Source organism: Protomyctophum bolini, assembly GCF_963924005.1.
Source record: "Protomyctophum bolini genome assembly, chromosome: 5".
NCBI lineage: Eukaryota > Metazoa > Chordata > Actinopteri > Myctophiformes > Myctophidae > Protomyctophum > Protomyctophum bolini.
The window spans coordinates 34,047,561-34,071,225 of record NC_137866.1 but is presented as its reverse complement, the minus strand read 5'-3'; the positions used below and the strand labels follow the sequence as shown (position 1 = coordinate 34,071,225).

Here is a 23,665-nt window from a genome sequence, read left to right as displayed (position 1 = left end):
CCCTCCTCCCCATCACCACCACACCAATTGGGACTGTCACTGACTGTGACCTCTGTTGGACAGAGTGAGCACCTTTAAGCCCTAACCACGCCAACGGATCAAGACGGTTTTAGCGTTGTCCCTGCATGCGGAGTGATATGTCTTGACCCATGTTCACCCTAGTGATTCAACGCATGGAATTCAATGGCCCAAACCACACAAAAGGGTCAAGACGGTTTTAGCGTTAACTACTTGCAACCGTTTGGACCCAAGGAGTTGCATGGTGACCCTTTGGTGTGGTTAGGGCTTTAGTCGTAGGCTCACCTTCCCTCCGAGAATGAACATAGAGCGTTATACTCTCCTTCCTGCCGGCATGACACCGGCCTGTTGTCTTGGCAAAGACGAGGATAATGCATTAAAATAAACGGTTTAAAAAAGGGATTTAAATTGAAATTTGTATTGGAGTACGTTTCTTTTCAGCTTATTGGTGGCTGCCTAAAAGAACCCTAAAATGGGTTCTCATTTGTGTAATTCGAAAGATCAAATCATTTAGTTGGGCAGACTCACCTTTACACTCTCAAACCCATAGAACAGCTCTACAAGAGTGCGCTCAAGGTGTTTGACAGGAAGCCCGGCTCATATCATCATTGTAACATCCTCATATTTTTAGCTTTGATAACTTTAAAATTTCAAAAAGGGCGGGGTCATATACAAGACCCTACATGGTCTGTGCCCGCCCCCCCTGAGTGAATTCATTAAACGAAAGCCCGATAGGGGAATCAGTACCAGAGCAACAACTCGAGGAGTCTGCGAAGTAAATGTATTCCACTGTTTTTCCGTTTCGTGTTTCCGGTGAGGACTGCGGATGAAAATTAGCAACTGTGCTATATCCGGTGTATTTACGTCCATGTGACGTCCATTAATATGCATTGTCCTGTCCAAATAAACAAATAAAGTAATAAAGTAACACAGCGTAAAGGACTCCAGTTTACACGCCTGAACCCGAGTGTAGGAATGTGGCCTGCATCCACACAAACTGAACAAGGAGCATCAAACAAACCTACTCCGTCTGTCTACAATATGCACCATAAATATAATGGTGCCCACTGCCTAGTACTACCTACTGGGCGACTGAAAACGTGTGGATTCTAGTGCACATAAATGCAACATACTTCATATCAATACTAAGACAAAGTCCAAACCTGTCTTTCTACATAATGATGGAACAGAAACAAACTGATTGAACAGTGAATACAATTTTGACTTGAACATAATTAGGATATCAAACAGTGTTGCAACATTTCCTAACAGTGGAAAAGCCAGTGGAATGACACTCAACAAAGTAAGTCATCTCAAACTGCTTTTTATTACATCTTAAATAACAGTACATTTTAATATAGTTTCTATCTTGCATCCAGCTTTCGGTTGTACACTGAGTGACTGACATTAAAATTAAATACAAAAGGTGAAAAGGGAAGAGTAGGGGTGCATGAGCTCTACAGTTATTTTATGGAGAAAGAGAAAAGGAAAAGGGGAATTTAATTATGTTTATGTATTTTTATTTGTATTCGTTTTGCCAACTCCAGGCCTAACGCACTATTACAGCACATTGTTTTGTACAGAATGTCGCAGAGAAGAAACAGAATGGAAAAAAATGCCACTACTGCTAAAGAAAGAGCGTCTCTTATTTACGAGAAGGAACAACAGAATATTCTGTCATTCAGATGCTGCAAGTTTTTTTTCTTCATTTTATTTATTTATTAAAGGATTGGAAAAAAACCTGTTTGTTATAAAATGCTTTTTTCCCCTTCATAAGTGGAATTTGTTTGCTACAGATGGAATGAAATTTTATTTGTTCCATTTGAGTTTGTGTATGCTTGTGTAAATGCATAGGTGTGTATGCTTGCATGTACGTGTATACAATTCAAATGTTTATATTACATCTTAATTTGAGGAATCCCTCCCAAGTATGGACCAAGTATCAAGTAACCGTTTATGTAGCTGTGTTTGCTTCTCAAGTGCATAGCTTTGACATTTCAATTGAATCATGTATGCACAGAGTAGCCCAAGAAAGGAAAAATAGGGGGGAAAAGAAGGAAACCCCGATATAAATACCATTGCAATCATATATTCAACAGGTCATTTTCTTAAAGAAAAACATCAAAAGGACTTAATTCCATATGCACCTTTAAGCAATTCTACAGCATGCGATTCTAAGAGTTAACCGACCGATGGCAGACAACCAAAAAATCATTTTTAACTTAAATGTTTTTTCAAACATTGATTTATACAACATGTCATTCACAGAGTAGTTAACTGCATTTCCAAGCACAGAATAATGGGCACCTCTGTTGAAAACAGAGACCTCCGGAATGAAACCCGGGGCATAAAGTGGAGGTACTCCCTACCAAAAAAAAAAGAAAAAAAAAAGAAGTGTGAATTTTTCACATCAACGCTCCTAACCAGTCAACAGAGAAGAAATAAAATAAAAAAGGAAAGAAGACAATGAAATAAATTATGACCTGATGGGTTAATCTTCATTTAATTATTCTAAATCGTCATCAGACCAAAAAAATAAATAAAATAAATAAATAAAAAGGTGAAAGAATGATTAAAATGTCTTGTTTTTCATTTTAAAAACTAGCATTCGTTATCATAAACAGCATGTGCTTGGTTAGTTAACTTCTTTAAACATTACTCTATATATGCAAAGTTAATTTTTTTGTGCAAACAACGATTTGTGGACTAGAGGGGGGGGGGGGGAATGTGGCTGGGGGGGGGGGAACAAAACAAAACAACCCAGAAAGAGGATTTGGGGGATTAAATATACATAAGGGCCTGACCCCCAAATGTGGCTCAAGGACTCCCTGGAGAAGCTCAAAATTCTCTCCTCTTTTATAGTCTCCAGTGGATAAAGCTGAATTTGAGGAAAACAAAACAACACAACTCGCCTTCTTTTTAATTTGTTAATCTACCAACAGAATCTTAAAAACAAACAAAAAAGAAGTGTGGTAAAGACTACGAGACATACAACAAAAGCTTTCCATCCCAATTTTTTTAATGCGACTTCACTGATCTAGTTCTCTGAGAAAAATAAAGAAAAATTAAATACAAAAATAAAACATGTGGGCAAAAATCTATTGGGTTAGATCACCGACGTGTAAAAATAACCTTCGCTCAAGAGTACTTAACACACACCGTCTGTGAACGCCGCGCGTCAAAACAGCCGCCTCCATTATTTTCAATGAACCTATCCCACACCGGCGGCGTAAGACGCGCACGCTCACGCCTCGCCCGACGCTCCGATACGCCACTGTTCTATCTTCCAGGCGTTGCCGCGCGGCAACGCTTGTGCCGCGTCGCTGCGCACCCGCTTCACAGACGGTGTGTGTTGGGCTTGACACATTTGCATGGCGGTGTTGACAGAGGTGGGGCTGAGAGGACAGGAGTGAGTGTTCATATTTTATTTACTATGATAACAGACGATGGTCCCAGGAGGAATGCTCTGTTCCATGTTCAAACCCACTGGATTCCTCTTTTTTAAACTGAGTGAGTGAGTATAGAGTAGACAATTGTGCTCTTTTAAATGACAAGGAGAGAAAAGAGAATTTTTGCCAGTGGCAGGTTGGTTTTTTTCGGGGGTGTGGGGGTTGGAGTCAGTATCGTGGGTGTTTTGAGGAGATTGGATATGCAATAAAAATCGAACGTTGTGATGTTGGAATGGTCTTCCAAGTCTGAACGCCACCTGGGGAAAAAATTAAAAATAAATTTGTAGAATATCTCTAAAACATAAATTACCAGGAGAAGTCGTATTCAAGCAGGTGTTGCAAAAATCTAAGTAATGAGAAATGAAGATTCTATTCCCTGCAGCGGAGAAAAGAGTAAAGGCCAGTTTATGTGTTGTCAAAACATCTGCGTCACCATGCCATACTAGGACAAAAGCTGTATTTTCAACTGGAAAGAGAGTTGATAGGCTTAGTTTGAAATTTGTTGAAAATATTGAATATATTAGCCTAAAGAAACCTTGAACGATTACACTGGTTCAATGAAAACAAGTTAAGTGTCCATGCTGTTGCACCCTTTCATCCCCCAGATGGCAGCACAAGCAAGCACACAGGCTGGGCTCCATTTGGTGCACCTTGTCCTTAACAGTGGGTGGGTCGAGAACTCATTGTAATGGATCATGAGCTCATCTAAGAAAGGCTGGCCAAAATACAGTATATATCAAGTTCGCCACTGTGTTACATATCGTCGCTGTTGGGCCTTTATATCTCCATATTTAAATTAATACTCTGCAAGAGTGTCAAAAGAGTCAAAATAGACTATCTACAAGCTCACAACAAGCTAGCTTTTGAAAAATGTGGAAAGCTACAGTTAAAGTGGTTAAATATGTCTGTTTCTTTACATGACATGTATTGAGAGCTTGTGACTAAATAATAACTATACATTGGAGCCATTGGAACAAAGGTTATTTTGTCCATTTCCTGAAAAGTAACAGTATTGGACAAACAAAAAAATGTTGGCTGAGAAGTAACCCAAGCCAATATCTTTTGACAGAGATTGTTCTCGCAGCCATTTCACTATAGGAGGGGAGTAGCAGTGAGGCCACATGGTCTTAACTGGCCTCGCCTTCTTTATCCTCCAGATATGAATATTTTTTAAATGTTCTCTATTTCAATATATCAACTATGTAGAATAATCAGTGTTGTCAAAGTTACTCTAAATTAAATTACGTATTAGTTATTACTAGTTACTTAAAATTAAAAAACATATTATATTATATTATATTATATTATATTATATATTATATTATATTATATTATATTATATTATATTATATTATATTATTACTTTACTTTTACTCCCTGACAAAAGTAACTACTTACTTATTAAGTTTTTTCCCCTCACCCCCAGTAATTGCACCTTTCGTCCCCACAAGTCTTACTTTGGATTTTCAACATTAGCAGTTTTATGCAGCCTACATTGTGAAATCCTTATTGTTAATTTAACTCTGAAAAGTGTACTCTATAGTGTACAACTGTACACATCATGATGGGTCCACTTGGTTCCATTTGTACACTAAGACTTTTACTGTGTGTGAATTCATAAATTACAGACTAAATGAAAACTACATCTGGGCTCAATATGATAATGAAACGCAATCTTTAGTTTTACACTACCCAGTTTGTTCCACGTTCTGGGCGGTTTAAGGCCCGCCCTTCTACATCTGATAATTCACACAAGTGCACATTGTTTCCGTATCCGCTCTAGAGTCTAGATCGGATCAGCAGCCTGCAAAGCAACTCCATCCCAACCCAGTCTACCATTATAAATAAACACTCAAACCCACAGGCTGGTGAAAATAGTAACTAGTAAATATAGTAAATATATATTTTTATATTACTCATCATTAGAGAGATGACTTCCGCACACCCGGTTTAATTTTAAAGCAGGTGCGTATAGGTCCTGGCAGAGCAGCAAACGTTTTAGAGAAGAGGAGAGACCCGCACACCGCCATTTTTACTCAAAATGTAAAAGTAACTAGTTTACTTTACTGGTAAAAAGTAATTACTGAAAGTAACTAGATACTTAAGTTACTCGACAACACTGAGTCTAATGCACCAAAATGTCTCTCTTGGTTTCTTTCCCCCTTGATATCTGTTATTCAGAAGTCTGATTTAAGCATATAAAAAAATAAATCATGGAACACGTGGTTAATTAAGGGATTTTGAAAAATGTTGGTGATACTGAGAGATTGAACATGGTTATTGTGGGTGAAAAGTTTGCGTGAGGAATGCAGAGAGTGGTGCTTACCTTCAGACTAGTTCCAGACCTTGAGGAAGCTGTCCCAGGACCCTGTTGCCACAGCCATGCCGTCATCAGTTGTACCAATGCAGCTACAACGGTTGTCATGCCCAGCCAGGACACCTGCAGAGAGAGAGAGAGAGAGAGAGAGAGAGAGAGAGAGAGAGAGTGAGATGAGTACAAAAGATGTGGCGATACACCCATGTTTACTGAAATAATTTTATATATATAAAAAAAAGTTTGTTTGTTTATATATGGATTTTGTTTGACATTACTTTTGGAGCACAGCAGTGATTAGCTCGTAGACAGACGAACGGAGGCGAAAACATAGTCTCCGCCATGCTATCGCCTGACGCCTGTCGGAAACAATTAGGCTTATCCATACAGCCTTATCCATACAGCCTAAATAGGCCTGTTCAGAATCAAGTCGACTCTGCATATACCTAGAAGTACCACTATGCAGAACACCTCAAATAGGACGAAAATGACAGGAATGTTGTCACATCACAGCAACTGTCGTCTTATGTTTCAACTTTTTTTTGTAGCCTACCTTATGAACTTTTTCAGTTCAGCTAAATGGAATATAGGATGAATGAATGAATTCATGACATAGCGGTGAAAGAAAGATTTTACATGCAGTAAAATCATTTTCAGTTGAGCGTACATTTCAGTGTTAGTTTTTTTCTTTAGTTTTTCTTTTAGTATCAGTTCAGTCAGATAACTCACGAATAGATTTAACCAATATTTATTATAGAATCAGAATACAAGTGTGCATATAACATATTATCTTGGCGTTCGGCTCTGCTGCAATTTTCTCCCTGCTCGGCACAACTAAACACCATCATTAAACATAAAGGTGCTGGGGTGGCGGTGGGAGCAAACGGTGCATAACAACAACCAGGAACCATATGCAGAGGAAGGCAGGAAGAATGCATGCAGTCTAGGGCCAAATTCCAATACCCAAAATCTCTGCCACTCGCTCACTCACACTCGGTCACTCCAGCAAGGCAAATTATGGTGAAATTGGTGAGCTGGCGAAATATGTTACCATCTTGTGGACTTCACACAACTTACATGGAGGTCTTTAAATACGTGGCCTGAATACCGCTAGATTGAACTCTGTTAATAAACAAACTGCAATGATTACATTCGGCACTGACGTTATGCGACCTCCATGCTGGAGTGAGCGAGTGCGAGTGAGCGGATTTTGGGTATTGGAATTTGGCTTAGGTGAGCTTAAATACCCGGCCTCATTGGTCAGCTGACTGCCACATCAGCGTATGACGTGTGGGTCTTGCAAACACTGTATACACCCAAGTAGAAATGCAGCACATTAACCCCTCGAATATATTAATGTCCCTTGAGCTCGAGTATACAGCACCTGACTGAACTAACTCCGGAAGCTACATATGATGACATTTCTCTTTCGGTTTAAGTTAAACGCCAATAACCCTGGTCGGTAAGTTGGATCAGATACATCTGCAGATAATCGGATAATCTGGAAGCAGCCTGCCCTAGATGAGTCTCTCATCTGATCCACAACATACTATGCGGTCGATAGCTGTAAAGTATTCATGTTTTGAACGCAGGGGGCCCTTCCGCTCTTATTACAGGTGAGGCTGTGGGTAGCGGAGGCTGCAGCAGTCCTTCTACTGCACCCATTCTGCTGTGGGTAGCGGAGGCTGCAGCAGTCCTTCTACTGCACCCATTCTGCTGTGGGTAGCGGAGGCTGCAGCACTCCTTCTACTGCACCCATTCTGCTGTCGGTAGAGGAGGCTGCAGCACTCCTTCTACTGCACCCATTCTGCTGTGGGTAGGGGAGGCTGCAGCACTCCTTCTACTGCACCCATTCTGCTCTCATAGTTATAATATATAGGCCCTTTCTGGGGTGCATACTTAGTTTAGACTCGTCATTGGTTAGACATGAGGTTGGTGAGGCGTGCGTTAAGACGACCGGATTAAGGTTGGTGAGGGGTGCGTTAAAACGACCGGATTAAGGTTGGTGAGGTGTGCGTTAAGGGTTGGGAGAGGGTTAAGGTTAGGTTTAGGTGTGCTGCCCCGTGGGAGGTTAGGATAACCGTTAGGGTGAGGGTTTGAGATAGGTTGTAGGACTAATGACTGGTCTAACCAATGTGACTCTAAACTAAGAGAGAACAGGGTTTTCAGCAGGAGGCCTGGGATCGCTGACTGTACTGCTTTCTAGCAAGAAGAAGAAAAAAAACCTTCCTGCATACTGGCAATACAGCATGCCAAAAGTCAAAATACTGCATTCTAAAAGCCTGCTCCTTTACTGCACATCTAGACCAGGAGTTCCCAAACCTGTCCAATGCCAACGATGCCCAAATAGCCATAAAGCCTCTGACCACAGCTCCCATATTTAGAAATAAAAACAATGAGTGATCTACAAACACAATGCATTCGAGCTTGCAGATCAACACATGGGCACTGAGTTGGCACAAAGTACTGATATATAAAATCAGTGGTCTTCCCAAATGGTGTGGTCTTGAGCACCATCTGCTCAAGACCAAAGGTCTGTTCAAATATTACTTCCACTTCTAGATCTATTTGTACAGCTCCATAAATATTTTACATGACCAAGCTTAACCAAGTGCTTCTCGGTGCTACACACCACACTTCACTCTCTGGTCGTCACAAAACCTTCATTAAATTCCCCCGGTCCTCACAAACCTTCACTAAATTCCCCATGTCCTCACTAAACCTTCATTAAATTCCCCTGGTCCTCACAAAACCTTCATTAAATTCCCCTGGTCCTCACTAAAGGTTCACTAAATTCCCCTGGTCCTCACTAAACCTTCACTAAATTCCCCCGGTCCTCACAAACCTTCACTAAATCCCCCTGGTCCTCACTAAACCTTCACTAAATTCCCCCGGTCCTCACAAAACCTTCACTAAATCCCCCTGGTCCTCACTAAACCTTCACTAAATTCCCCCGGTCCTCACAAAACCTTCATTAAATTCCCCTGGTCCTCAGAAAACCTCCATGACTCCCCAGTTCATGGGGCCCGTGGGCTTGTAACACAATTACCAGATGTAAGCCAAGTCCTACGATGAAGAGTGTTCTGAAAACGTGTCCACCCTCCCCCTTCGACCGTGTGGCTCACCTGCACGTTCGCCCTTGAGGACATCCCAGATATTGGCGTTGAAGTCGTCGTAGCCGGCCAACAGCAGGCGGCCGCTCTTGGAGAACGAGATCGAGGTGATGCCGGCGACGATGGAGCTATCAGAATAGACCACCATCTCCTGGTCGGCACGCATGTCCCAGAGCCGGAGGGTGGCGTCGTCCGAGCCCGAGCAAAAAGCGTTGCCGTTGGGGAACATCTGGAGAAGAGAGGTTGGGAGAATTTAATCCGGATCATCGGTGTAATGGTGATATTTTTTCCGGTGGTACAGCATTTTAATGGTGTTATGAGCGGGCGCGCATGTGTGCACAGAACGGCTGATAGCCTAGTAGTGTATGAGAGTTTTAGACACTCACTAGGGCTTTTACTAGTTGACAAGTTGTTTAACTAGTGTTGCGTCGTTGTTGTTACTGCCCAACGTACATTCAGTATAACGACCCTCGGCCATAGAAATGTTAATGCATTGCTAATGTATGGCTGACGACGGCACCGCCAGCGTCAGCCCCGCGCCGCCTGGGGGGGGGGTTACAACAACAACAACCACGACTAGCAACGCTGCACCTACAAAGAAAGCCACTGCAAGACTGTAACGTGAGGAGTAGCCTACATGAAATTTGGCTTCACGTTTACTGGGGATACATCTAATCCGATTCCACTGTGCATCGTTTGTGGAGACAAGCTTGCAAACAGCGCTATGGTTCTCAGTAAGCTGAAGCAGCGTCCCTTGAAACCAACGATGATCAACTCGCTACAAAGGACAAATACTTTTTTGTGAGTTTGAAAGTTAAAAAGGAGAAAGACACAGCGAAGCAGGCAAGTGACTTGATACACACTGCAGTACCACCGTGACCGAGGTTTATGTAAAAGCCTTGGAATAAAAAAAAAATCACACCTGTGTGAACCGAGTGGTGCAACTCCCCCCCCTCCCCTCTCTCTCTCTCTCTCTCTCATTAGCAGGCAACAGTACAGCACTATATCTCTCTCTGTTTCTGGCACAACAGCGCCACAATAGCGCCCCTACTGGTACTAATAGTCATACTCATGCTCATTAACGACACATAGGTGAACAACACGGACATTGCTGTTCCTTGGAGTGGTTGCACCACTCAAAAAATAAGAATATGCTTACAAGCATGGAGAACCTGCACATATTTCGGACCAAAGTGGCCCTCTGGTGGCAGGCTGTGGACAAGGGCATCTGGGCAAGCTTGACACCCATGCAATGGTGATTTGTGTGGGGTCATTTCAGAGTGATTTGTGTGGGGTCATTTCAGAGTGATTTGTGTGGGGTCATTTCAGAGTGATTTGTGTGGGGTCATTTCAGAGCATTTGAAAACTCACAGAAATTAAGTGCTCAAGTTTAAGACCATTGCATTGTGGGCTTGTGGCCAAAGATTTTTGTATTTGTCTTTACAAATGTTTTTGAATGGTGCAACCACTCCAAGGAACAGCAATGTCCGTGTTCACCTATGGGTTGGTTAATGAGCTGATAGGTTAAAAAGAGAGAGGGATTGGTTAAAAAGAGAGAGGGATAGTGCTGCACTGTTGCCTGCTAATGAGGGAGAGAGAGAGAGGGGGGGGGGGGGGCACAACCAGCACAAGTTGTAGAAACTTGTGCTGTGAATGACAATGTAATACGGTATGTACGCGTCTATACACATGGCGAGTGGATGCTAGTGACAAAAAGGTGTAAAGGAGACTTACTCCAATGGCGTTGATGTCCGACTCGTGGCCGTTGAAGGTCTGTTTGCACGCTCCTTCTCTGGCGTCCCACAGCTTGCAGCTCATGTCGCACGATGCCGACACAAAGCTATTGTTGTCGGTCCCTATGGCCAGGCTCATGCAGTCACCCATGTGGCCGGCGAATGTTGTCTCCTGAAGGCCGGTCTCAATGTCCCACATAGCACTGCAGCGGGGGGATTGGGGACACCATCAGTGATATGGTTGAATGGTAGTAACTAACAGATGTTACCAGGGGGTCATCCCTATGTTCCCTTAAGTACAATTTTGAGCCATTTGTATTTCATTTGCGTACCGGTATTTACTTCCTGTACTTTTACTACTACAGTACCTCCACTACATCTCAGAGGCAAATGTTGTACTTTTACTCCACTAGGTTTATTTGAAAATGTACTAGTTACCTTGTAGATTTTCATTATTTTGACAAAACATACATTAACCACTTTAACCCACATTTCGGCCATTTGAAAATAGCCGATCTACAAGCTCACAATGTGTCGCTATGCAACGCATTGTGATCTTGTAGATCTGCTATTTCAAATAAATGTTGAAATGGGACATTCTGCACAAGGAGTACTTTTGGTACTTGAAGGGTATTTTGATGAATACCTTTTGTTTTGAATTACAGACTTTTACTTATTTCTATATTGTAGTATTGATACTTTTACATAAGTAAAGAAATGTAGTTCTTTAACTAAATGATGGAGTTGGTAACCAAATGGAGCCTTGTAGATCTTTAACTAAATGATGGAGTTGGTAACCAAATGGAGCCTTGTAGATCTTTAGCTCTTGAGAGTACAATATGAAGCCAAATGGACCGGCATGGGTCCATTTGGTTTAATTTTAAATGTCATCAAATGGTGCTCCGTGGCTGTAGTAGTAAGCAGTAATGTACGCATGTGTGGCACCAAGAGACTGCAGGGCTCACATGTATAGTTTCTGACTGGTTATCTGAGTGATTATGTTTACTTTGTTTTGTAGGTTAATGTAATGGGTATTGTAATTTTGTTGTAGAATATTACTTGGTTTGTTTTATTTTTCAACTGAATGTTACGGTATTCTTAGTAATTGTAATTGTGCCAACACACTGCATCATTGTACAACCAGCAGATGTATTGCTTACAATGTGATTGTGATGTCCAAAAAAAGAAAATTAAAGGAAGACTAACTACAAGAAAATGGCTCTTCTTGGTCGCTGTGGTTACTGTACAAAATACAACAGAAGGAATGCTTTGGTCTTTGTGAAAAGCCATAACAGATAAGTGCATTTTTGGCTACGCTCATTAAAGTTTAATATGGATTCCATCTTTATAATGGGTGGTTTCTGACTAATACGATAACCACTAATTGCTACAGGTTGCATTCAAATGTGTCCTAAATTATTATTTTGTATTTCTTTGTACACAAACTGTAGGAATTCACACACAAACAAAAAAGGTAGAAATGTGAAGTGCCAGCAGCATCATCCTCAGCAGTGTGGGTGCAGTGCTTTCTACTCACCAGCTGGTGTCTCCAGAGCTAGTGAGAATTTTGGAGTCATCAAGAAAGCGAGCGCAGGACAGGTAACCTGATGGTAATGAGTTGAAGACAGGTCACTTAACCAATTCTGACCTGAGATCAGATTCTAAAAATGTCTTCTACATCCTGACAGTTTTATTCTGATCCGAGATCAGATTCTAAAAATGTCTTCTATGTCAGTCGCTCTTCGATTTTTCAAAAATAGCAGACCTACAAGCTCGTAGCGCGACACTTGGTGGCGCGCTATGAGCTTGTAAATCTGCTATTTTTCAATAGCTAAAGCATGACATGATGCTAACACTAAAAGGGGTTCCCGCCCAAAATGGGTCAATGGGTAGTTTCGCGTAGCCAGACAACTATTCCACAATCTCCGAATTCTATATATAGTCTGGAACTACACCTCCCGAAATCCAAGTAAGGAAGCTGCCATTTCCGTTCACGAAAATATATTTTAAAATATCTTTACATTTATTTGTTTTATTTCCTTTTCTGCTAAGCAGAATTTATATTAGGATAAATGTGCGTGACTGTAAAGACGAAACGGAAGTGGGGAGGAGGCTCCACTTCCGCTTTATATTTTACTCATGATAGCTTTTCCATTGTTCCAGACTGTATGACGGAAGCATTTGGAAATTGCGAGATGCAACAGTCTGGCATCGCAAGACTAGGCTACTCAAAGGGACTATATGCAGACAGAATAACTCTTCCCTGTTAGGGTACAATTTCCAATTTAGTAGAACAACACAATGTAATCCATCAGGTACATAGAAATAAGAACCTAATATCTGTCTAATAACAGTAGATTATCTGTACAGTGAAGCTATGAGTATACATTATAGAGTTATACGTCTACATAAAATGCAAAGTTTAGTCTTTGCATACACGCCTGTAAGGTCGTCGAGGCTAGTGCAAGACTGCTACGCAGCTACAGCCAAGTGCTACGGGTTAAGATGAGAGTCTGAAGAGGTGAGTTTTCAGACTACAAAATCTTGGTACGTCTTAGCTGGGCCCGCCCCGCTCACCTGAATGTCCCTCCAACTCGCGTGTGACACGCACGCTGCCCGCCGTCTTTAGGTTGTAGATGGAGCAGAGGTTGTCCAGCCCTCCGCAAGCCACGAAGTTGCCGGAGGGTGAGTAGGCGCACGTCATTACCCAGGATGATTTGAGGGGGATGGCATGCATCTGGAGGAATGGAATATTATTTAAATATGGTACAAATCCTAAATCCTTCAATTCAACTAGTGTGTGTTTTTGACAGCGGTATTTATGTGCATCGCTGCGTAAAATGCAATATTTGGGGCTTGATTAGAGCTTACTTTGACTTAGTTATTAAAATAAACGATGATAGCTTAGCATCCCGGATATCTGACTGTGTAACACAGTGCAGAAAACTAGCGGATGTTGTGATTCCCTCTATTCAGATTCTACAACATTTCTTCAAAATCCTGACAGTTTTCTGAAAAACCAATGTACCTATATCAGTGGTTTTCAAACTATTTCATGTCAATGACCACAACAATTATCTAATAATCTGAAAATATGTTATTCCAGGCCCCCCAGAGAAGCAAAGATAAGAGTTAAAAAATGTTTGCTGTTGAAAGCGTATATTCAATGATTTGCGCCACATTTTCACATGCTATGAGCTTCAACAGCTAAAGTTTAAAACAATGGTTAAAAGCTAAAGCGACAGATGCGTTCCCACCCTGAATGGGTTAACCCACCTCCCCCCTTTCACACTTTCAGGATGATAGCCGTTCCTACCTTGTTTGTGGTGTAGGTGTCCCAAATAATGAGTTTGCCATCCTGGGAGGCACTAACCATAAGCCTGAATGAGACAAAACAACAACAACGATTAAAGTTTTCCTTCAAACAGCCGCCAATCCCACCATCAGTCCAAAATGACGCACAAGCACAACCCTGTATCCTCAAGAGCTGCCACGTCAATGTTCGCCAGGCATCTACCTGCCCACACATAGGTTTATGATATGCATTTACAGAGGTGCACAGGTGCATTTCTTTATGGAGTGTTGCTTATTAAATATCTTAGTGTTAGTTAAACTGATTAACCACTGAAGTGCCATTTAAAAAAAAAAAAAATTAATGGCACAAGGCGTTGTGTTGTAGATTTTAGAAATGAATTGAAAATGTTTTGCCAAAAATGACATGCCCAAAATAGGGATGCCAGGTCCAAAGTGCAGCACCACCAAAACACCCGAGTAGACCACTGCGGTAGTGGTGGGCCAGTGCCCACAGACAGTACCCATTAGTGTTGAGTCCAGTGTAAATTTAACTGGAAGAAATGTCGTGACGACAACGAGGACAGTTTTTGGTACAGATGCAGGCCTCGATCAGTTGCCCCATGTTATTGTTGCATTTTATAGAGAGCTCCCAGGTGCCCGTCAGTCAGTGTGGCTGCTGTCTGTTGCTACCTGGGCAAATCAAACGGGAGTAACCACAGCGACGGACGGGTCCCCCAACATACAGAGGAGCAGGAGGAACAGGAGAACAGCACACATGGGGTGTGGTGGCTCCCATCGGAGAGCCTATTGGGAGGCATGCACATCTTAACTACCAAGACGGAGCACAGCACACTCGCTGCACCGCGCCACACCAGATAATTAAAGCCTGGGACAAAAAGGCACAATTCGCATCTAAAAAAAGGAGCAGTGCTGTGTTGAAAACGGCGAGACATTCTGCAAATTGGTCATTCCAGTTTGTGCTTCGTGCCATTTTCAAAGGCCACCCCATGGGATGCAGTCAAGTTAGGAACAGGAAATATAATATGCCTTTAGATTTTGTGATGAGAGAGCAAATGCATCACAGTATAACATCATCAGCCCCCAGACCTGATGTGCAAACAAAAGCCGTTGTGCAGGAGCTCAGTCCGAAGTTAAAGGCTCTGGAAATGCTTGACAGGCCAATGATGGTGAGAGGAGCAGTCTGGTGAGCATCAGTAGTCCTACTCCTAAGAGGACAACTGTCACTCATCGCGTTGAGAAAAAGACAATTTGTTACAATGTGGCATATGGGTAAAAAAAATTAATCAACTGATTTAGTGATTTTTCTGCAATGGGCCTGACCTTTGTCCTAAATTCGAGCCCCATCAGTTGACCCCGGGAAAAAAAGGGATTTGTTTGCCAAAGTTTTCCCTTGAACCACTGTCACGCTCCACTCTTTTTCTGCCCGAGTAAGATGCTTAGCGGAGATTGCAACGCATTATCTGACTTTCCAAACACACTCCAATATCGTTGAAGAAGAATTAATTAGCTCTCACCTTGCTAGATTAGCACAGCGATGGGGCTACATTTACTGATTGGAAATGTTGCATTTAAAATATTTCTTTTGTTTATCTTAGAACCGCTGAATATAGTCTTTGACACTTTCAAAGTTACTAAAAGACTTGTGAACAAAGATTTAAGGGAGTAAAAACAAACATTATCTGCCAATATGAAGTATGTTAGCAGCTTTAAACGCTTGTAAGGTCAGTTTTAGTCTTTAGCTTTGAGCTAAGCTAGCGTCTACACAGGAAACCCCTAGCATTTTAGTAAAGAAAAAAGAAAAAGGTCAACTGTTGATGCATGTTAATGTTGAGTACAGTAGGCGGTAGTTAATGGTATCAGCATTGGTCAGACAGCTATGTGATGGCTATCTTTTGCCAGTAGGATAGGTTTAATCTCTGCAAATTCAAGGCGAGTCACTAGGGTACTAAAAATAGTAGCGAGGACATGGGGGGCCGATACATCACTGTTCTTACTGCCCTGCATTCTGAGTGGCTGGCTGCACCACGGCAGGTGGATCAATAAAGACCTAAAGATGAACTCTAGCATCTTTCATCATCATCATCATCTCACATTTGGCAAAAATAGACACGTTGTGAGCTTGTAGATCGGCTTTTTTTTTGGCAAAGGCGTTTGGTGTAGGTCTGTAGGAGGAAAAAACAAACCTCTGAGCAGTGCAACTATACTTGTATTGGCATAGTTACTGTACTGTACTATATAGTCTGTACTGTACCGTACGGTATTCTGTACTGTGTACGGTTCTCTCTGTACGGTTCTGTACAGTACGATTGTAATAGCTATATAGTGCACAGTGTGAAGCTCAACAGTGCCACTTGAAGGTAGGTCACCCAGCGATATTGCAGCTGTTGATACTCCAAACAGACATGCATAGGGACACACGCAGCCAGTCATTGGAGAGGTGTGCGCCGCTCAAAAACAGAACAAAGTATAAAGTCAACTCGGGTCAAGTATAGAGGATATGCGCATGCATAAAGTGAGTGGCAAATCGAGTGGCAAAGTGAGTTTAACGTTTAACCCATTGAGACCTGAGGACGAATCTAATAAATGACTTCTAAATCCTGACAGTTTTCTGAAGATCCTATGTCAGTGGTGCTCACCCTTTTTCACATCAAGGACCCCCAGAATTATCTGTATTTGGCCGCAGACCCCCATTTGAAAATATGTAGTTCCAGGGCCCCCGCCCAGAAACAAAGATTTGAGTTAAGAATGTTCACTCTGAAAGGATATATAAACAAAGATTTGCGCCACATTCTCATGATTTTCCAAAAATAGCAGATCTACAAGCTCGTAGCACAGCACTCGGTGCCGCACTATGAGCTTGTAGATCTGCTATATTTCAACAGCTAAAGCATAACATAATGCTTAAAACACCAAAAGGGGTTCCAGCCCTGAGAATGTCGTTGAATGCAATCAGATAGGACTTTTCTGTTTGGATGTATGGGCTGTCAAGGCCAGAAAGTAGGTTTTCTTTGCCACTCAGTAGGCGTTCCCGCGTATATTCCGGGTATGACAATGATGTCACGCGCATGCCCACTATCGAGGGTTTACATGGTTGTGGGTCCCTTCAGAGACACAGAAATCGCAAACACTACAAGGGGGGGGAGAAATTAAGTTATCTAGGTCTAAGCATTGCATCATGGTGAGCTCAGGTGAGGCTTGGAAAATGAGAGAGACTGCCGCACACTGAGGTGTCAAAGCAGTTTGCCAGGGGACTGGTTTGTGCCTACATGTTCTCTGTGGACAGCAGCACACCTGCGCCTAGAGTAATTAGTTTGCTGGTTGCCACGGTGAGGCGGTGTGCAAGACAATTGGGACAGTTCTCAAGGAAGAAAAAACAAAACACTCTCCCATGATTTGAGTCATTTCTCATGACATGCATGCACAGCCCAGCCCTTAAAACACAATGCATAGACACAGAGGGCATGTGCACTACACTGGACACATTTGCCACCAACAATTTAATTTAATAATATTATTCAGTTAATGGACAGATTGTGCCTGAATGAAATTACCTTGAGTCAACGTTCCAGTGCATGGCATAGATTTAAATTACCTTGAGTCAACGTTCCAGTGCATGGCATAGATTTAAATTACCTTGAGTCAACGTTCCAGTGCATGGCATAGATTTTAGCCAGATGCCCCCTCAGCGTCCGTCTAGTTTTCATCTGAATTCGGCCAACAGGTTCGACACTAGCTGCGATCTGGAAGGATACATGGAGAGACAACAATTAAGACCATATAGACCTAGTGTAGTCAGACCTCATACCTAGTGTAGTCAGACCTCATACCTAGTGTAGTCAGACCTCATACCTAGTGTAGTCAGACCTCATACCTAGTGTAGTCAGACCTCATACCTAGTGTAGTCAGACCTCATACCTAGTGTAGTCAGACCTCATACCTATTGTAGTCAGACCTCATACCTAGTGTAGTCATAGACCTAGTGTAGTCAGACCTCCTGTCCCAGTGGCCTTGACTTACTGTGGCTACATTACAGTATGTCAAGTCAAGTAGTTTTTCAGTGTAAGGCGTGATTCATACTCCTATTTTAGAGCCGAATCAAAGTCGGTTCGGCTCTGTAGGCCTACAATGTGACATCATTTGAGGTTCGGGGGGCGGGTACCGTCCTAAAGTTGCCTCTTTCGGCACTAGCAGTAAAATAGGAGTATGAATCGGCCCCTTAAAAGTCACCCACATAAACTTTTTTTTAATCCTTGTGAGGACCTAAAAAAGCATTTTATGTAATTTGTATCTTTTTTTTAAATTTATCTTAACCCCTCTCCTTAAAGGTAGAGTAAGTGATTTCACTCAAAAAACCTTAGGTTTCGTTTTTGGCTGTGGGACCTAAGCCTTCGTCCAATCAGGATAGAGAGTCAAAAACGAAACCTAAGGTTTTTTTGACCCCCAGGGGTTAACTGGGGACAGGGAGGAACTCCTTATATGGTCAGCACACTCTATAGTAGAGAGGATTATCACAACAAAACAAAAAAATAAGTGATATTTGAATTAAGTGAAATCACTTACTCTACCTTTAATACTCAATCCTAACTTCAACCTCAGTCTTTCTCTAATTGTAACCTTTGACAGGTCTAAATATTTTTGTGGGGACTTTTGGTCCCCACTTGGACAGACAGATAAAGCTATGCTTGGAGGCTACAGCATCTTTTGATAATTAAAATACACTGAATCTCTAATTAAAAAAAAGAAAAACTTGATTTTAGATGATGGTAAAATGGTATTGTGACCTGATGTGACCTGTTCGTACTGTCAAAATGTATTTAATAGGCCTGGGCCGTGAGTCAGTGGTCCAGGCACCTTGGCTGGTAATCCAGTCTGGCAGTGTGCCGCGGGTTCGACTCCTGAACCTGACGGCCTTTACTGCATGTCACCCTCCCCATTTCCTGTCAGCCTACTGTCTATCCCTCGATAAAAAAAATATATAAAATAAAGGTGAAAGCCACAAAAAAACATTAAAAAAAAGAAAATGTATTTAATAAACATGGTCCCGGCATCTTACCCCAGTGAGGGTCGCATCATTCATGGATTTTCTGGCATCCTGAAAACACAGTGACACAAACACATCATAATCTGTGTGAAAACCACCTCAGCACAGGGGTCATCATAGCTAGGCAATTATTACAAAAACGCCTAGTCACAATTATTTGGGATAGTCGCAAATATTTAGCATAATCGTTTATGTTCAAAACATGTCAGTGTCGTACATTTTCAAAAATAATGATAATTGTTCAATGCCAAAAACACAATTTAATTAATTCATTAACAATTGTTTTTTATGACAATGAATCCTCAAGTAAAATGTCAGTTTGGACCTGGCTGGCACCATGCAACATCTGGTACTGTAACATGAGGTACTGGGTTCCTCATCCCATCGGAGTCAGCCTAGTTCCACATCCAGCAGGGAACACATTTTAATCACTGATGACAATTATCAGCCCTGTGCCACCGACGCCACCTCTCGAGGACGTCACTTTTTTTTCGGACCTCAAAACGAATTCTTAATTGCGATAAAACAATTACAACTTGACAGGTGTAATTATGAGTTCACAAGTCCCTTATACATGTACTGTACACAGTAAAAGCCTCAGTGGTATTCATCCGTTTATAATTGAGAGTAACCAAATGGACTTTTTGTACACTTGTTTACTGTGCACCTTTAGATGTGGATATTAGCAACCAATCGACATCAGATCAAGATGTCACTAAGTGGCCTGTGATGGTGACTAAGCTGTGAACATCACAATGCCAAGTCAATTTAGCAGTGCCGTCTAACACAACAAAAAAGGCCTCCTGGACAATGTGAAAACTGAAAAGGGTAGCATTTCTTCATCGGCCTAGTGCGAATGTGTTTCAGGGCAATTGGACGCTGCGTTCATGATTTGTGGCACGTTGTTCAAAACGAGCCACTCCTGCAAACTTTAGATGCCAATCTTAGCCAATCAGGATGGAATACGACAGTTCCGTGTTGATCATACGACTATAGAGATGTGATTTTTGCCCACGTTTTTCTGGAGAGTCTAAAATAATGTGGATCTCGGGATTCACATGGGAAAGGTTTGGCTCCGATGGAGATCTCAGACTGCATGTGGCCTCCATCAGTTTTCTATATGACATACAACACCAATTCTGTGCAAAAGGATGCTATGCACACCAATCCTTGTAGTGGTGCTGGTCCACAGCAGAATAATCTGAAATGTATAGTGTTTGAAAGAGAAAAAAAGAGTGACTGTGCGCCGCGGCCACATTTTTGTCTTTCAAATACCTTTTAGATACACCACCAATTAACATGAACACTCTGCTAGCTTCAGTTATCACCCAACAAGACACAGGAGCTCATCTGACCTGACACAAAGCCTCATCTCCCAAGCACTTGCTAGGCTGGAGATGTGAACACTGCTGCTTTGCTGCTTCCTTTGCTTATAGTGATACATTGTATCCGTTTAACCCAGAAATGCTTTGTCTGCTGCGCCCTGTGGCAGTATGTACTATCTAAACGGGTTTTAAGATGTATATTTACTTTTGAAATCGGCATTCGGCATACAAAGAAATGCTGATCTGAATGAAATCTAAGCAAATTCAACACAGCCGAGGCAATAAATGAGTAATGCTCCGTGACATATGTAACAAGACGCCTTACTGCAGTGTGTTCACAATCTGCTCTGGGTACGCACACACACACACACACACACACACACGGTCAGTGTTTCGCAGAGTTATGTCGAAGTTGTTGATCAGCAGGTTAGTAATAACTTTCTCACAGCATAGCCAAGTTGTTGATCAGCAGGTTAGTAATCCTCCTGTCTACATGTCGAAGTGTCCTTGGGCAAGACACTGAACCCCAAATTGCTCCCGATGTGCTGGTTGGTACCTTGCATGGCTTCTGCCGCAATCGGTGTATGAATGTGTGTGTGAATGGGTGAATGTAATGCACAATCTATGTAAAGCGCCTTGGATAGAGGCGCTATATAAATGCACCATTTACCATTTAATAACTTTCTCACAGCATAGCCAAGCTGTTGACCAGTAGGTTAGTACTAACGTCCTCACAGACAGTGTATAGCAGTGCTTCCCAAACTTTTTTTGCCTGTGACCCAAAAGAGAACTGTGATGCCTCCACGGGAGCCAAACTAGTGAAAATAGCAGATCTACGAGCTCACCGTTGTGAGCTCGTAGATCTGCTATTTTCACTACTTCTTAAATATTTGTTTTTCAATTCATGAATTCATGCATTTTTTGGGAATGTTTTTTTGTAAATGTTTTGAAATATTAAGAAGCTAAATGTCGGAAACCAAAAATAGTTTTACTTGTAATGCAAAAACAATTTGCTTAATTTGTGGGCATCATGCGTAGATGTTGTATTACTACTCTTGAACCCTTTAATAACTAAATCAATTTATGCAAGCTTATCACTCAACCATTCTTTGCACAACGGACTTAAATACATATTTACTGTCTACAACTTAGTCGTGCCATGTGCATTTATAATGGTAAAAGCAAGCATGAACAAAAGAAAAGATGACTTACTTTGATCTGGGTCTTGAGTGTCTCGGCCTCTTTTTTTAGCGCCTCAAGTTCAGCCTTTTCACTCATTTTCCTTTGCTAATGGTGTGTCTCGCTCCGCCGCCTTGACTCTTTACTGATCTGGGGGAGGAGAGAAGAAGGAGAGAAGAAGGATGAGCTCACACACAGACTTATCTCAAATCTATCGGTACAGTACACAGGCAAGTGGCCTACGAACCCAGGTAAAACATCATTCAAAACACTGCTGAGCCATTCCTTGACAGGTTGCAAAAAAACCCCACACAAGCCTCGCATGAAACATACTGTCGAAGAGGTCGATTAGGGCTTCTTTGTGCGAGCGGAACCCACACGTAGTTCGACCAGCGGTTTTTTGTTGTCCAAGGCGCTCAAGTGAAAGTTCTCAGCTCTCTGGCCCTTTGGTCACAGGCCTCTAAATTCTCCTCCACCAATGTCATCCCTGTAATCCTGGGACACAGTTGATTCAGCTCCTCCAAGACAAATCCGGTTAAGACAAAACCTGCTGATGATCCTGAAAGCAGTGGCCACCCAGCTGACCCCAATCCTCTGGTCAACGTGCTTAGCCCCGACACTTTCACTCTCAAAAGGCGACAAAATGGAAAACAAAATACTAAAGTGTAGCTTGGGGGGAAATGTGTGGCAACACCATGAGAGCGGGTCGTTTTCTGGCTTGGAAGAATGTCCGTTGTTGTTAAGGATGGCCCGAAGGTAAACAAAGCGCCTGCGAATACGACATCAATCCAACCGGATGCCCAACATGCCATCAATCTATTGGATGGCGGACACGGCATCAATCCACTATTCCAAGTCCAACTAAGTAGTAGTACAAAATAATGAGGACTGCATCACAAGCAAGTAAATATTACAATATGCATGTACATTACTACTGCCCATCCTCAGGTCTTTCTAGTTTTATCAACATAATAGAAGTAAATTATTTTAAATGACTGAAGATTATTTAAATAACAATAAAAATTTAAATCCATTAGTAGTTTCTATTACAAATGGACTAGATCATGGCCCTTTCTATCGTCTCATTCAACTACAAAGAACCCCTCTATTGTCTCATTTAAACTACAAAGAACCCCACAAATTGACTAAGTGCTCGACTGCTCGTACAACATCCATCTTAAATACAGACCCTACATGTCAAACGCACGGTTACCGTCATGTGTACAAACATCTAGCCCTTACCTCCCTCTTCCTCGTAAATGTTCGATAAGGGTATCCTGTCCTGGGAGTGTCCACACACACACCTACTGGGTATCCTGTCCTGTTCCGTGGAAAGTGTCCACACCTACTGAACCGAGACCTTGTCCTTGAAGCATCTGATGGTCTCATCTGCCACCCGATTGGCCAGCGAGTTAAATGGGTCTGCATCTAAGCTACGCGACTTAAACCTCTAATCTTGTTGATAAAAATGTCCTGTGGTAATATTGCAGGCTAATTCTCCATCTTCGCATTAATGAGCCCTGTCACAGCCACTCTAAACGGACCATGGTGGCCTTTGAAACAAAAGCTATGCTGGCAGGTAAACAGCTTCCGGAACGTTAATGGAAACACAACGGGGGGGAAATAATGCATGTCTTGCATTTACAAAACATGCATGTTTTCTTTCTCCCCCAGAGGTAAAATGAAGAAGCTTGCCTTAATGGATTTAAAGGGATACTAGGCAAGACTGTGTGTACAAACACACTCCCCCTCCTCTCTATGACAGGCATCAAACAGGTAGTTGTCTTTGATGCTTTAATTGATTAGAGAGAGCACTAACGAGTAGGGATGGAGCTCGTTATTTTTTATTGATAACGGTCACCTTATCGATCAGCCGGGTCCTTATCGAGCCCACTATCGAGCATTTTGCCATTATTTTTTGGAAAGCTGGGAGACAATACATTCTGAACAGAACCTTATTTTTATTGGCCATTTGTGAGAGTTTGTATGCCAGCCATGACTTGTGTGTGCGTGAGTGCGAGAGACACACACACACACACACACACACACACACACACACATCTTCTCTTTATTTTAACCAACCAAAACATCCCTTGCGCTACATTTTACTAGGGCCTTGAAATACAGTACTTTTCTAACAGACATAGGGAACTGTTAATTGTGTACGGTCACTTTAAA

General features: G+C 42.0%; 1 protein-coding gene across 2 annotated transcripts in view; it reads right to left on the bottom strand.

The window, feature by feature from the left end:
• Positions 1–1,326: 1,326 nt before the first annotated feature.
• LOC308315299 (guanine nucleotide-binding protein G(I)/G(S)/G(T) subunit beta-1-like) overlaps positions 1,327–23,665 on the bottom strand; it is a 49,247-nt gene continuing 26,908 nt past the window's right edge. Inside the window, exons 2-11 of one of the 2 annotated variants that reach the window (XM_080763216.1) lie at positions 21,521–21,637; positions 18,996–19,034; positions 17,576–17,682; positions 13,944–14,007; positions 13,205–13,364; positions 12,165–12,231; positions 10,629–10,830; positions 8,907–9,123; positions 5,794–5,907; positions 1,327–3,724 (exon numbers count right to left, since the gene is read on the bottom strand). In XM_080763216.1, the coding sequence (XP_080619342.1) occupies positions 5,801–5,907; positions 8,907–9,123; positions 10,629–10,830; positions 12,165–12,231; positions 13,205–13,364; positions 13,944–14,007; positions 17,576–17,682; positions 18,996–19,034; positions 21,521–21,586 (1,029 nt within the window). In that variant the 5' untranslated portion in view covers positions 21,587–21,637 and the 3' untranslated portion in view covers positions 1,327–3,724; positions 5,794–5,800. Of the gene's footprint in view, positions 3,725–5,793; positions 5,908–8,906; positions 9,124–10,628; positions 10,831–12,164; positions 12,232–13,204; positions 13,365–13,943; positions 14,008–17,493; positions 17,522–17,575; positions 17,683–18,995; positions 19,035–21,520; positions 21,638–23,665 lie in introns of those variants that run through there. The other variant, XM_080763217.1, reaches the window with a different exon arrangement.